At 53.2% G+C, this 15,236-nt stretch overlaps 1 protein-coding gene across 4 annotated transcripts in view; it reads right to left on the bottom strand.

The window, feature by feature from the left end:
- The window catches only part of LOC140426372 (tetratricopeptide repeat protein 7A-like), a 515,720-nt gene that overhangs the window by 243,645 nt on the left and 256,839 nt on the right, over positions 1-15,236 (bottom strand). For all 4 annotated transcript variants that reach the window (XM_072511044.1, XM_072511055.1, XM_072511074.1 and 1 more), the window contains one exon: positions 12,960-13,120. In XM_072511044.1, the coding sequence (XP_072367145.1) occupies positions 12,960-13,120 (161 nt within the window). The remainder of the gene's footprint in view (positions 1-12,959; positions 13,121-15,236) is intronic.

Genomic DNA, 15,236 nt, shown 5'->3' with positions numbered 1-15,236 from the left:
TGGTTTCCAATACCCTCAAGACGAAGGCAAAAAATGCGATTTCTTGGCATGAGTGGATTTGAGCGAACATTTGTGCAAGCGTTTTGTAGTGTGATTACTCCACTGATGGACTTGCTGAAGACACGCCGAAAATTTCAATGGGCAGCGGACTTTCAACAGGCATTTGACTGCCTGAAAGCTGTGATAACCAATGCTCCTGTGTTGGAGAATTGCAAGGGACTCTGTGATCAGATTAAAGTATCTGACTTTAAAGAGAAATGCCGAGGCGTAGAGAAATGCATGGATCGTGCAGACACCTTCTTGTTGAAAGAGACTGTCAATCGAGAAGGATTTCAGTTGGCGGAAGAAGAATGAAAAAAAATGGACTATATTATTATGCCGGTTTGCGTGTGTTGCTTTTTGAAATGAAAAAGTATATTTACTGTGTGCATTTCTTAAAGGATAGTGAAAAGCTGAAAAATGAAACCATCTTGAAGTTGATGGTTTATTTTTGTTTTCTTGAGGGGAGGGGTCATGTGAGCGTACCTTTAAGAAATGGGTGTTTACTACTGCAGTGATGTCAGAGAGTGGGTGGAGCTGGGCTGTCTGTCAGCTTTTTACTTTCGTTTTTGAGCAGCCTGCAGAGTGTGTTTTAGTTTCGTTTTCAGTGTTGGAGCTGAAGCCAGACCAAGCAGGTGTACTGCTATTCTCTCTGCCATCAAAAGTCTATCTCTTGATAATTTGGTGAATTCAGAATTATAAATGTTTTCAGTAGTGACTTTAACCTGATGTGCTTCTGATAAAGGTTTTGTTTTAAGTCGTATGGATGTTAAAAAGGAAAGCTTAAAGGTTTACTTAGTTTTGTAGGCTTTGGGGGTTGTATTTGAATTAATGGTTGCTAAGATGTTCACTGTATGTTTTAAAAAGGTTAACCTTTTCATTGAAAGGTTCATAGAATAAACATTGTTTTGCTTTAAAAAATACTTTTCCATTTCTGCTGTACCACCCCTGTAGAGTGGGCCGTGTGCTCCCCATACCACAATCTATCAAAAGTTGTGAGTCAGGTGAACTCCATGATACACTTTAAGGTTCTCTAAACCCTGGCCCATAACAGTGTCCTCTGGTTCCCGTGTCGCGAGTCTTCCACCATTGGGAACAATTACTCTCTACCTATAATCTTTATTATTATAATCTTTATTACCGTCACAAGTGTTTAGCACAGGGCTAAATCGCTGGCTTTGGAAGCAGACCAAGGCAGGCCAGCAGCACGGTTCAATTCCCGTACCAGCCTCCCTGAACAGGCGCCGGAATGTGGCGACTAGGGGCTTTTCACAGTAACTTCATTTGAAGCCTACTTGTGACAATAAGCGATTTTCATTTCATTTCATTTCATTTTCATTTCAAGTATGCTTACATTAACACTGCAATGAAGTTCTGTGGAAATCCCGTAGTCGCCATGCTACAGCCCTGTTCGGGTACACAAGAGGGAGAATTCAGAATGTCCACTTCACTTAACGAGCACCTCTTTCAAGACTTGTGGGAGGAAACCGGAGCAGCCGGAGGCAACCCAATGCAGACACGGGGAGAACGTGCAGACTCCTCACAGACTGTGACCCAAGTGGCAATTGAACCTGGGACCCTGGTGCTGTGCAGCAACAGTGCTAACCATTGTGCTACCATGCCGCACATCTACTCCAAATGATCTTGAAAACATCCATCAATCTCCTCTCAACCTTCCTTCCTCTAAGGAGAACAACCTCAGTCCCTGATCCCGGAATGCCTAGCCATAGCTGTGGCTGCAGCTCACCCTGTGCAAGGGTTCAATTCAATTTAAACACATGAAAACCCGTGACTCAAATTCTGTTTACTGCATGCAGTTGGCAACAGTAGCACAGTTGCTACCCTTTCCTTTTGGAAACGGATAATCCGGCTTAGAGCTGCACATGTTGTAATTTTCAGAACAAAAAATAAATAATCAAAAGTCAGTTTTTCTTTTTGTGTCCATGACTTTAAAATAAATGCACTCCACGGGTGACAGAAATGGTCTTATCGTGCAGGCATTGGTGAGTCAAGATTCTAAATGGAAGCAATATTTATGAACCTATTATTAAAAGCAGAAAACTTTCAAAAATATACCAACAGCAGGCCATAATTACACAGGCCTCTGTTCTCTCCAACTTCAGTGTATTTGTCAGAATCATCAAATATGAAATTAAGCCTTTATAGATGTTAAGGCGTTCTTAATCACTGATATGAGACAAAATTTAAAATCACAAAGTGATGCAGATTAACTAATAGAATACAAATAATTTTAATCATCTACTATTTTCTAAACAAGCATTTGTGAAAGAAAAACGAAGGAAATGATTCCAAGACATTGAAATCATTATTCTTAACTCTGCCCTCCATTTGGACTCAAATAATGGGACTTTTTTCAAGGAACTCAGTGATTTGCAATAATACAAAAACATTGTGGATTTCAGGTCGAATTTTTTGCAATTCAGACTGGAGAAAACTGGGCAGGGCAGCGTTGGAGGCATGGGCATATGGGTAGCCGTCCCGATGCCAGGTCCCTCAATCAGGCAAGGAATGCCTGATAATAGGGACAACAACTCACCCCCACCATTCCCCCCCACGCCGCCCCCCCTCCCCAAACCACCACCACCACCCAGATGGCTGGTGGCAAACCCATCTGGGTTTGCTAGGTGGCCTTCAGGAATGGGAAAGCTGTGTGGTTCCCAGTTAATCCCTGAAAAATGATGGGTTCTGGGATAAAGGGCATCAATTGGCTCATTGATTAGATTAATTGACAGCCCACCACCAAGAATCCACACCCACCATTCCTATTCTCCCACTCCAAACCCACCCTTCCCGTTCTCCCACTCCACACCCACCCTTCCCATTCTCCCACTCCACACCCACCCTTCCCATTCACCCACTCCACACCCACCCTTCCCGTTCTCCCACTCCACACCCACCCTTCCTGTTCTCCCACTCCACACCCACCCTTCCTGTTCTCCCACTCCACACCCAGCCTTCCCATTCTCCCACTCCACACACACCCTTCCCGTTTTCCCACTACACACCCAACCCTCCCGTTCTCCCACTCCACACCCACCCTTCCCGTTCTCCCACTCCACACCCATCCTTCCCGTTCTCCCACTCCACACCCACCCCTCCCGTTCTCCCAGTCCACACCCACCCTTCCCGTTCTCCCACTCCACACCCACCCTTCCCGTTCTCCCACTCCACACCCACCCCTCCCGTTCTCCCGTCTCCACACCCACCCTTCCCGTTCTCCCACTCCACAACCACCCTTCCCGTTCTGCCACTCAACACCCACCCTTCCCGTTCTCCGACTCCACACCCACCCTTCCCATTCTCCCACTCCACACCCACCCTTCCTTTTCTCCCACTCCACACCCACACTTACCATTCTTCCATTCCACACCCACCCTTCCCATTCTCCCACTCCACACCCACCCCTCCCGTTCTCCTACTCCGCACCCACCCTTCCCGTTCTCCCACTACACACCCACCCTTCCCATTCTCCCACTCCACACCCACCCTTCCCCTTCTCCCACTCCACACCCACCCTTCCCGTTCTCCCACTCCACACCCAGCCTTCCCATTTTCCCACTCCACACCCACCCTTCCCGTTCGCCCACGCCACACCCACCCTTCCCATTCTCCCACTCCACACCCACCCTTCCTTTTCTCCCACTCCACACCCACCCTTCCCGTTCTCCCACTCAACAACCACCCTTCCCGTTCTGCCACTCGACACCCACCCTTCCCGTTCTCCGACTCCACACCCACCTTTCCCGTTCTCCCACTCCACACCCACCCTTCCCATTCTCCCACTCCACACCCACCCTTCCCATTCTCCCACTCCACACCCACCCTACCCGTTCTGCCACTCCACACCCACTCTACCCATGCTCAAACTCCACATTCACCCTTCCCGTTCTCCCACTCCACACCCACCCTTCCCGTTCTCCCACTCCACACCCACCCTTCCCGTGCTCCCGTCTCCACACCCACCCTTCCCGTTCTCCCACTCCACACCCACCCTACCCGGTCTGCCACTCCACACCCACTCTTCCCATTTTCCTACTCCACACCCACCCTTCCCATTCTCCCACTCCACATCCATCCTTCCTATTCTCCCATTCCACACCCACCCTTCCTATTCTTCCAATCCACACCCACCCTTCCCATTTTCCCACTCCACACCCACCCTTCCCATTCTCCCACTCCACACCCACCCTTCCTCTCTCCACACCCACCCTTCCCATTCTCCCACTCCACACCCACCCTTCCCATTCTCCCACTCCACACCCACCCTTCCCATTCTCCCACTCCACACTCACCCTTCCCGTGCTCTCTCCACACTCACACTTCCCATTCTCCCACTCCACACCCACCCTTCCCATTCTCCCACTCCACACCCACCCTTCCCATTCTCCCACTCCACACCCACCCTTCCCATTCTCCCACTCCACACCCACCCTTCCCTTTCTCCCACTCCACACCCACCCTTCCCGTTCTCCCACTCCACACCCACCCTTCCCCTTCTCCCACTCCACACCCACCCTTCCCGTTCTCCCACTCCCCACTCCACAACCACCCTTCCCATTCTCCCACTCCACACCCACGCTTCCCATTCTCCCACTCCACACCCACCCTTCCCTTTCTCCCACTCTACACCCACCCTTACCATTCTTCCATTCCACACCCACCCTTCCCTTTCTCCCACTCCACACCCACCCTTCCCGTTCTCCCACTCCACACCCACCCTTCCCCTTCTCCCACTCCACACCCACCCTTCCCGTTCTCCCACTCCCCACTCCACAACCACCCTTCCCGTTCTCCCACTCCACACCCACGCTTCCCATTCTCCCACTCCACACCCACCCTTCCCTTTCTCCCACTCTACACCCACCCTTACCATTCTTCCATTCCACACCCACCCTTCCCTTTCTCCCACTCTACACCCACCCTTACCATTCTTCCATTCCACACCCACCCTTCCCATTCTCCCACTCCACACCCACCCTTCCCGTTCTCCCATCTCCACACCCACCCTTCCCGTTCTCCCACTCCAAAACCACCCTTCCCGTTCTGCCACTCCACACCCACCCTTCCCGTTCTCCCACACCACACCCACCTTTACCGTTCTCCCACTCCACGCCCACCCTTCCCATTCTCCCACTCCACACCCACTCTACCCATGCTCAATCTCCACATTCACCCTTCCCGTTCTCCCACTACACACCCACCCCTCCTGTTCTCCCACCCCACACCCACCCTTCCCGTTCTCCCACTCCACACCCACCCTTCCCGTTCTCCCGTCTCCACACCCCACCCTTCCCGTTCTCCCACTCCACACCCACCCTACCCGTTCTGCCACTCCACACACACCCTTCCCATTTTCCTACTCCACACCCACCCTTCCCATTCTCCCACTCCACATCCATCCTTCCCATTCTCCCACTCCACACCCACCCTTTCCATTCTCCCACTCAACACCCACCCTTCCCGTGCTCTCTCCACACCCACCCTTCCCATTCTCCCACTCCACATCGACCCTTCCCATTCTCCCACTCCACACCCACCCTTCCCATTCTCCCACTCCACACTCACCCTTCCCGTGCTCTCTCCATACCCACACTTCCCATTCTCCCACTCCACACCCACCCTTCCCATTCTCCCACTCCACATCCACCATTCCTGTGCTCTCTCCACATCCACCCTTCCCATTCTCCCACTCGACGCCCACCCTTCCCGTGCTCTCTCCACACCCACCCTTCCCATTCTCCCACCCTTCCCATTCTTCCACTCCACACCCTCCCTTCCCATTCTCCCACTCCATACCCACCCTTCCCATTCTCCCACTCCACACCCACCCTTCCCATTCTCCCACTCCACACCCACCCTACCCGTGCTCCCACTCCGCACCCACCCTTCCCATTCTCCCACTCCACACCCACCCTTCCCGTTCTCCCACTCCATACCCACCCTTCCCATTCACCCACTCCACACCCCTCCTTCCCTTTCTCCCACTTCACACCCACCCTTCCCATTCTCCCACTCCACACCCACGCTTCCCGTGCTCTCTCCACACCCACCCTTCCCATTCTTCCACCCGTCCCATTCTCCCACTCCACACCCTCCCTTCCCATTCTCCCACTCCATACCCACCCTTCCCATTCTCCCACTCCACACCCACCCTTCCCATTCTCCCACTCCACACCCACCCTACCCGTGCTCCCACTCCACACCCACCCTTCCCATTCTCCCACTCCACACCCACCCTTCCCGTTCTCCCACTCCATACCCACCCTTCCCATTCTCCCACTCCACACCCCTCCTTCCCTTTCTCCCACTTCACACCCACCCTTCCCATTCTCCAACTCCACACCCACCCATCCCGTGCTCTCTCCACACCCATCCTTCCCATTCTCCCACTCCACACCCACCCTTCCCATTCTCCCACTCCACACCCACCCTTCCCATTCTCCCACTCCACACCCACCCTTCCCATTCTCCCACTCCACACCCACCCTTCCCATTCTCCCACTCCACACCCACCCTTCCCATTCTCCCACTCCACATCCACCATTCCTGTGCTCTCTCCACATCCACCCATCCCATTCTCCCACTCCACACCCACCCTTCCCGTGCTCTCTCCACACCCATCCTTCCCATTATCCCACTCCACAGCCACCCTTCCCATTCTCCCATTCCACACCCACCCTTCCCATTCTCCCACTCCACACCCACCATTCCCATTCTCCCACTCCACGCCCACCCTTCCCATTCTCCCACTCCACACCCACCCTTCCTTTTCTCCCACTCCACACCCACACTTACCATTCTTCCATTCCACACCCACCCTTCCCATTCTCCCACTCCACACCCACTCTACCCATGCTCAAACTCCACATTCACCCTTCCCGTTCTCCCACTACACACCCACCCCTCCTGTTCTCCCACTCCACACCCATCCCATTATCCCACTCCACAGCCACCCTTCCCATTCTCCCACTCCACACCCACCCTTCCCATTCTCCCACTCCACACCCACCATTCCCATTCTCCCACTCCACGCCCACCCTTCCCATTCTCCCACTCCACACCCACCCTTCCTTTTCTCCCACTCCACACCCACACTTACCATTCTTCGATTCCACACCCACCCTTCCCATTCTCCCACTCCACACCCACTCTACCCATGCTCAAACTCCACATTCACCCTTCCCGTTATCCCACTACACACCCACCCCTCCTGTTCTCCCACTCCACACCCACCCTTCCCGTTCTCCCACTCCACACCCACCCTTCCCGTTCTCCCGTCTCCACACCCCACCCTTCCCGTTCTCCCACTCCACACCCACCCCTCCCATTCTCCCACTCCACACCCACTCTACCCATGCTCAACCTCCACATACACCCTTCCCGTTCTCCCACTACACACCCACCCCTCCTATTCTCCCACTCCACACCCACCCTTCCCGTTCTCCCACTCCACACCCACCCTTCCCGTTCTCCCGTCACCACACCCCACCCTACCCGTTCTGCCACTCCACACCCACCCTTCCCATTTTCCTACTCCACACCCACCCTTCCCATTTTCCCACTCCACACCCACCCTTCCCATTCTCCCACTCCACACTCACCCATCCCGTGCTCGCTCCACACCCACACTTCCCATTCTCCCACTCCACACCCACCCTTCCCGTTCTCCAACTCCACATCCACCATTCCTGTGCTCTCTCCACATCCACCCTTCCCATTCTCCCACTCCACACCCACCCTTCCCGTGCTCTCTCCACACCCACCCTTCCCATTCTCCCACCCATCCCATTCTCCCACTCCACACCCTCCCTTCCCATTCCCCCACTCCATACCCACCCTTCCCATTCTCCCACTCCACACCCACCCTTCCCATTCTCCCACTCCATACCCACCCTTCCCATTCTCCCACTCCACACCCAACCTTCCCATTTTCCTACTCCACACCCACCCTTCCCATTCTCCCACTCCACATCCATCCTTCCTATTCTCCCATTCCACACACACCCTTCCCATTCTTCCAATCCACACCCACCCTTCCCATTCTCCCACTCCACACCCACCCTTCCCATTCTCCCACTCCACACCCACCCTTCCCGTGCTCTCTCCACACCCAACCTTCCCATTTTCCTACTCCACACCCACCCTTCCCATTCTCCCACTCCACATCCATCCTTCCTATTCTCCCATTCCACACACACCCTTCCCATTCTTCCAATCCACACCCACCCTTCCCACTCTCCCACTCCACACCCACCCTTCCCATTCTCCCACTCCACACCCACCCTTCCCATTCTCCCACTCCACACCCACCCTTCCCGTGCTCTCTCCATACCCACACTTCCCATTCTCCCACTCCACACCCACCCTTCTCATTCTCCCACTCCACACCCACCCTTCCCATTCTCCCACTCCACACCCACCCTTCCCATTCTCCCACTCCACATCCACCATTCCTGTGCTCTCTCCACATCCACCCTTCCCATTCTCCCACTCCACACCCACCCGTCCCGTGCTCTCTCCACACCCACCCTTCCCATTCTCCCACCCTTCCCATTCTCCCACTCCACACCCTCCCTTCCCATTCTCCCACTCCATACCCACCCTTCCCATTCTCCCACTCCACACCCACCCTACCCGTGCTCTCACTCCACACCCACCCTTCCGATTCTCCCACTCCACACCCACCCTTCCCGTTCTCCCACTCCATACCCACCCTTCCCATTCTCCCACTCCACACCCCTCCTTCCCTTTCTCCCACTTCACACCCACCCTTCCCATTCTCCCACTCCACACCCACCCTTCCCGTGCTCTCTCCACATCCACCCTTCCCATTCTCCCACCCTTCCCATTCTCCCACTCCACACCCACCCTTCCCATTCTCCCACTCCACACCCACCCATCCCGTGCTCTCTCCACACCCATCCTTCCCATTCTCCCACTCCACACCCACCCTTCCCATTCTCCCACTCCACACCCACCCTTCCCATTCTCCCACTCCACACCCACCCTTCCCATTCTCCCACTCCACACCCGCCCTTCCCATTCTCCCACTCCACACCCACCCTTCCCATTCTCCCACTCCACATCCACCATTCCTGTGCTCTCTCCACATCCACCCATCCCATTCTCCCACTCCACACCCACCCTTCCCATTCTCCCACTCCACACCCACCCTTCCCATTTTCCCACTCCACACCCACCCTTCCCGTGCTCTCTCCACACCCACCCTTCCCATTCTCCCACTCCACATCCACCATTCCTGTGCTCTCTCCACATCCACCCATCCCATTCTCCCACTCCACACCCACCCTTCCCATTCTCCCACTCCACACCCACCCTTCCCATTCTCCCACTCCACACCCGCCCTTCCCATTCTCCCACTCCACATCCACCATTCCTGTGCTCTCTCCACATCCACCCATCCCATTCTCCCACTCCACACCCACCCTTCCCATTCTCCCACTCCACACCCACCCTTCCCGTGCTCTCTCCACACCCACCCTTCCCATTCTCCCACTCCACATCCACCATTCCTGTGCTCTCTCCACATCCACCCATCCTCCCACTCCACACCCACCCTTCCCATTCTCCCACTCCACACCCACCCTTCCCATTCTCCCACTCCACACCCACCCTTCCCGTGCTCTCTCCACACCCACCCTTCCCATTCTCCCACTCCACATCCACCATTCCTGTGCTCTCTCCACATCCACCCATCCTCCCACTCCACACCCACCCTTCCCGTGCTCTCTCCACACCCATCCTTCCCATTATCGCACTCCACAGCCACCCTTCCCATTCTCCCATTCCACACCCACCCTTCCCATTCTCCCACTCCACACCCACCCTTCCCATTCTCCCACTCCACACCCCCCCTTCCCATTCTCCCACTCCACACCCACCCTTCCCATTCTCCCACTGCACACCCACCCTGCCCGTGCTCCCACTCCACACCCACCCTTCCCATTCTCCCACTCCCTCTCTCATCTATCGCATTGCTACTTTCACATCTCCTTGCTCCTGGTTGCATTCTCCCTTTGCTCACATACCTCATTCTATCCTTTTTCATGTCACATTTTATCTACCCACATACATCTGGGGCGGGATTCTCCCCTACCCGGCGGGGTGGGGTCGGCGGAAGTCTCCGCACCTTTAGGGGCCAAACCCTCACCTTGAGGGGCTAGGCCCGCGCCGGAGTGGTTTGCGCTCCGCCGGCTGGCGGGAAAGGCCTTTGGCGCCACACCAGCCGGGGCCGAAAGGTCTTCGCCGGGCTATGCGCAGGGGAGGGGGTCTCTTCCGCCTCTGCCATAGTGAAGACCATGGCGAAGGCTGAAGAAAAAGAGTGCCCCCCACGGCACAGGCCCACCCGCGGATCGGTGGGCCCCGATCGCGGGCCAGGCCACCGTGGGGGCACCCCACGGGGCCAGATCGCCCCGCGCCCCCCCCCCCCCCCCCCCCAAGACCCCGGAGCCTGCCCGCGCCGCCTTGTCCCGCCGTTCAAAAGGTGGTTTAATCCACGCTGGCGGTACAGGCATTCCAGCAGCCGGACTTCGGCCCATCGCGGGCCGGAGAATCGGCGGGGGTGGGCGCGCCGTCCGGCGCGGCGCGATTCCTGCCCCCGCCGAGTCTCTGGTGGCGGAGACTTCGGGACATGGCGGGGGCGGGATTCATGCCAGCCCCCGGCGATTCTCCGACCCGGCGTGGGGTCAGCGAATCCTGCCCCTGAGCTTCTTCGCACTTCTTTGCTGATGCAAGTGTTCACAGTTCACACTTTCAGGAGAGTAGCTGAAATGTGAAAGGAGCAGAGAGGATGCACAAGTCTTGAAGTCTGTGCTTAGATCATAAGGAATCTTAAAAATCCATCCAGATTGCTAAACTGAAATACACCTCACAATCAGATGACATCTGATGGAATTTATATTTTAAAAAGTCTAGAATTAGGAGCTTCAGTAATGATGACCATGAAACTATCATTGATTGCTGTAAAATCCGCTTCATTAATATCCTTTAGGGAAGGAATCTGCTGTCTTTACCTGGTCGGCCTACATGTGACTCCCAACCCACAGCAATGTGGTTGATTCTTAACAGCCTATTAAAATGGCCTAGTAAGCCAAGGGTAATTAGTGATGGGTAGCAAATGCGGGCATTGCCAGCAATGACCACATCTCATGAAAGAAAATATTTCCTGCAGTTTCCAAACCGGCATATGTGGGTCAATCATTGCTAAAGGCAAGCCTTTACTGGCCATGCTCCCTGTACATAATCAATAATCAAAACTGAATTCCAAATCTGCCCATCAGAAACCATTAGCCACTCATTGAGACAAAGATCAATTGTTTAATTCCAATCCAGGTTGTGTTTTTATTTGGTTACGACTTATGATGGGCTGTGTCCACTTGCTTCATTTCCTTTTGTTGTTGTGAGCTTTTCTCGTCCTTTCAAATCCAGCTTGAATTTTGGGCCATTACAACCTGTTTGCACACCCCGAATCTCAGCCTTAATTTAGTGCTGGCAGCCAGATGTTCCACAGATCCCATCACTCTGATTTGGTTCAAGCCTATCCTTCCAAGTTAGACTGCTCCCCGCCCTTGGTTCTCCTCCAATCAGATTCCCTTTCTCCCACACTTGATGCTCTTCCAGTCACAGTTGAATTTTTCCTGCTCTCTCTCCTGCTGTTTGAGCTAATGCAGTTAGGGTTTGATGATTAGCCCTGGCCCTTCCCCGCTTGAGCTCACTGTTGTGCACGGCATATTTATTACATGCGTGGGACATTTCAAATAGCTGCACAACTGCGTACATACACACTTTAGAAGGAACATTGTTAGAGGGATGAGAATTGTTTCTCTGGTTCTTCTCATGTCTGCTTGGCTTAGACAAAGGAATCCAGGAGTGAGATAAGAGCATAGGAAATGTTAGACAAATAGCCAAAGTCTATTCAATTTGCCTTCTACCATACTGGTAGTCATATGGGGCGGGATTCTGTGATCCTGAGGTTAAGTGTTGACGCCGTCGGAAACGGGGTCGCATTACTCGACGGTGTCAACATGGCCTCCGGATCAGCAATTCTGACCCCTACAGGGGGCCAGCACGGCACTGGAGCGGTTCACGCCGCTCCAGCTGCTGATCCCGGAGTCAAATGGGCGCTACGGGATCCGCGCATGCGCAGTGGCACCGGTGCCAACGCGCGCATGCGCAGTTGCTTCCTTCAACGCGCCGACCCCGACGCAACATGGCGCAGGGCTACAGGGGCCGGCGCGGAAGAAAGGAGGCCGCCAGCCAGAGAGGCCAGCCCGCCGATCGATGGACCCCGATCATGGGCCAGACCACATCGGAGGCCCCCCCCGTGGTTGGATCCCCCCATCTCCCCCACAGGCCGCCCCCCCCCGACCCTTCCACACCGGCTGAGAGCAGGTGTGGACGGCGCCGGCGGGACTCGGCTTTTTTACGATGGCTCTGCGGAGAATCGCGTGCCGGCATCGGGGCGGCATGGCGCGATTCGCGCCGGTCGCGGGGATTCTCCAGCCCGGCCCCGGGCTGAGAGAATCCCACCCATGATATAAGTTATTGGCTGGTCATGGCAATCAATATCTAAAAAATGAAGGAAGGAAAACACCTAATAGTGGAGAGCGTTAGGAACCGTAGATCTAAGATCACTTTCTTTCAAGCTTCCCATACTTAACATATGTTATATCTTAAAATACTCATATACTGCATCCTCAGATAATATTTTCTGAAAGCAACATATCGAATTTGCTTTTCAATTAATCAATACTAATTACTTTCACTGTATCCATTGATTCCATAAATCAAGGGCTGTGGAAAGGTACCAATCACAGAGAACGGAGCAGCTCATCAAATATCAGCAATTACTACGTGAAAAAATTACTGTGTATTGATACCTGAAGTTTTCTGGGTACTCGTTGACTGCCATGTCGATGACCTCCAGAGCGCGTTGATAATGTTTTTGGGCAGAAAACAGAAGTGTCAGCAAATGGAGAGAATGAATGTCATCATTCCTGAGCTTAAGTGCTACTTGTAACTGTTCAATGGCTTCAGAGATCTGCAAAACAAATTTAAACACATCAAAAATATTTACAGTTGCAGAGTCAATGAAAAATCCCAGTCTGTTATTGTTAAATTCTGGACTGTAAAATCCAGCCTCAGATTACAGTAAGTCACAGAGAAAAACATTTATTTGCCTGTTCCGGTATCACATGCATTGATTTTTCACTCATTCTTCCATATGGTAAATCTCTAGCTAATAAAGGAGATAAAGGCAGGAAGGGACTGCTGGAAGGAGAGTCAGTGTATGAGAACTAAGTGGCATCAGCAGAGGATTAAGAAAATAGCTGCTGCCATCTGATGTAAAGTATGGGAGGAGGAAGCAGCAAAGATGAAAATAACTTTTCCATAAATCAATAAAACACAATTTTTACTTGTTAATTCACACGAGACAATGGATTCCCCATAGTAATACAGCCAACTAGATAAAGATATGAGGCTGGTCAAAATTAGTGTCAAGTGTGTATATTCAGTGTGTATATTCAGTGTGTATATTCAGTGTGTATATTCAGTGTGTATATATTCAGTGTGTATATTCAGTGTGTATATTCAGTGTGTATATCCAGTGTGTATATTCAGTGTGTATATTCAGTGTGTATATTCAGTGTGTATATTCAGTGTGTATATTCAGTGTGTATATTCAGTGTGTATATATTCAGTGTGTATATTCAGTGTGTATATCCAGTGTATATATTCAGTGTGTATATTCAGTGTGTATATTCAGTGTGTATATTCAGTGTGTATATATTCAGTGTGTATATTCAGTACCTGTTGGTGAGGGGTAACAAGAAAGATGGAAGTTACATCTAAACCGATGCACCGATGATTTAATAAAACATATTTTAAATCATTACATGAAGTCTTTGTTTTATTCTCAATCGCCACACTGTACCCCTTTTGGGTGGAGAGAAAAGATTTGTTGAAAAGAACAAAGCTCCTACCTTCTGTAAAACACAAACCACTTTGAGATATCTCAATCACACCAACACCAGTATGAGGTGAAAGGAGGTGAAATGGAGAAGAATAAAGACCAAACTAAAAGTCAGAATAATATGGTGAAAGGAAAACTAAATAAAACACTTTCAAAGCAATAAAGAACAAGGGCGGGATTCTCCGTTGCCCGATGCCGAAACAGTGTTCGGCGATCGGGCGGAGAATGGGATCCGACGCCATAATCGGGGCTGGCGGCTGTTTGAGGCCGGCCGGCCATGCGCCACCCACTCCAAAATGGCGTCATCCTGATGCGCGTCACGCGCAGTCGCATTGCCGTTGGCGCCACATCGGCCGGCCCACTTGCAATGCACCATTCCCAATGGGCCCAGTTCCCGACGGCGCATACCACGTGTGGTCACACAAATCGTGAACCTAGGGGACTTCCGGTTGCGGCTATGCCTACGTAGGTTGCACGAACGGCAAGTCCCGCCGATAACAGACTTTTGGGCCCTTTTAAGGAGCTCCAGCGGCACTTTGACGGTGATTCCCGGTGTGGGAAGGAAACAGTGAGCGTCCCACAGCGTTGTATGGAGTGGACCAGGAGTGGGGCGATTACAAAAGCGGCTTTGGAGAAGAGAGGAGAATGGGTGCAAAAAAGCAAGATGGCGGCTGGCGGGCATCAGGCAGCGTGGGCCCAGTGGTCACGGGAGCAGCAGGAGTTTTTAAGAAACTTCTTAGCGGATTTAAAGGCGGAGATGCTGGCCCCTATGAAGGCGTCGATTGAAAGGTTGATGGAGACCCAAAAGGTGCAGGGGACGGAGATCAAGGAGGTGCAGCAGAAGGCCTCTGATAATGAGGACGAGATTCTGGGCCTGGCGGTTAGATTGGAGGCCCCACGAGACGCTGCACAAAAAATGGCAGGAGAAGCTGGAGGACCTGGAGAATAGGTCAAGGAGGCAGAACCTGCGGATTCTGGGTCTCCCTAAAGGCGTGGAGGGGTCGGATGCTGGGGCGTATGTGACCACGATGCTGAGTACGGTGCTGGGCGCGGGGGCTTTCCCACGGCCCCTGGAGCTGGATGGGTTGCACAGAGTCCTGGCAAGGAGGCCTAGGGCGAACGAGCCGCCGAGAGCTATGGTGGTAAGGTTCCACCGCTTCACCAACAAGGAGTGTGTCCTGCG

This window comes from Scyliorhinus torazame, chromosome 1 (assembly GCF_047496885.1).
Source record: "Scyliorhinus torazame isolate Kashiwa2021f chromosome 1, sScyTor2.1, whole genome shotgun sequence".
NCBI classification, from domain to species: domain Eukaryota; kingdom Metazoa; phylum Chordata; class Chondrichthyes; order Carcharhiniformes; family Scyliorhinidae; genus Scyliorhinus; species Scyliorhinus torazame.
The sequence above is the reverse complement of the archived record's forward strand: the minus strand, read 5'-3'. Positions and strand labels throughout refer to the sequence as shown.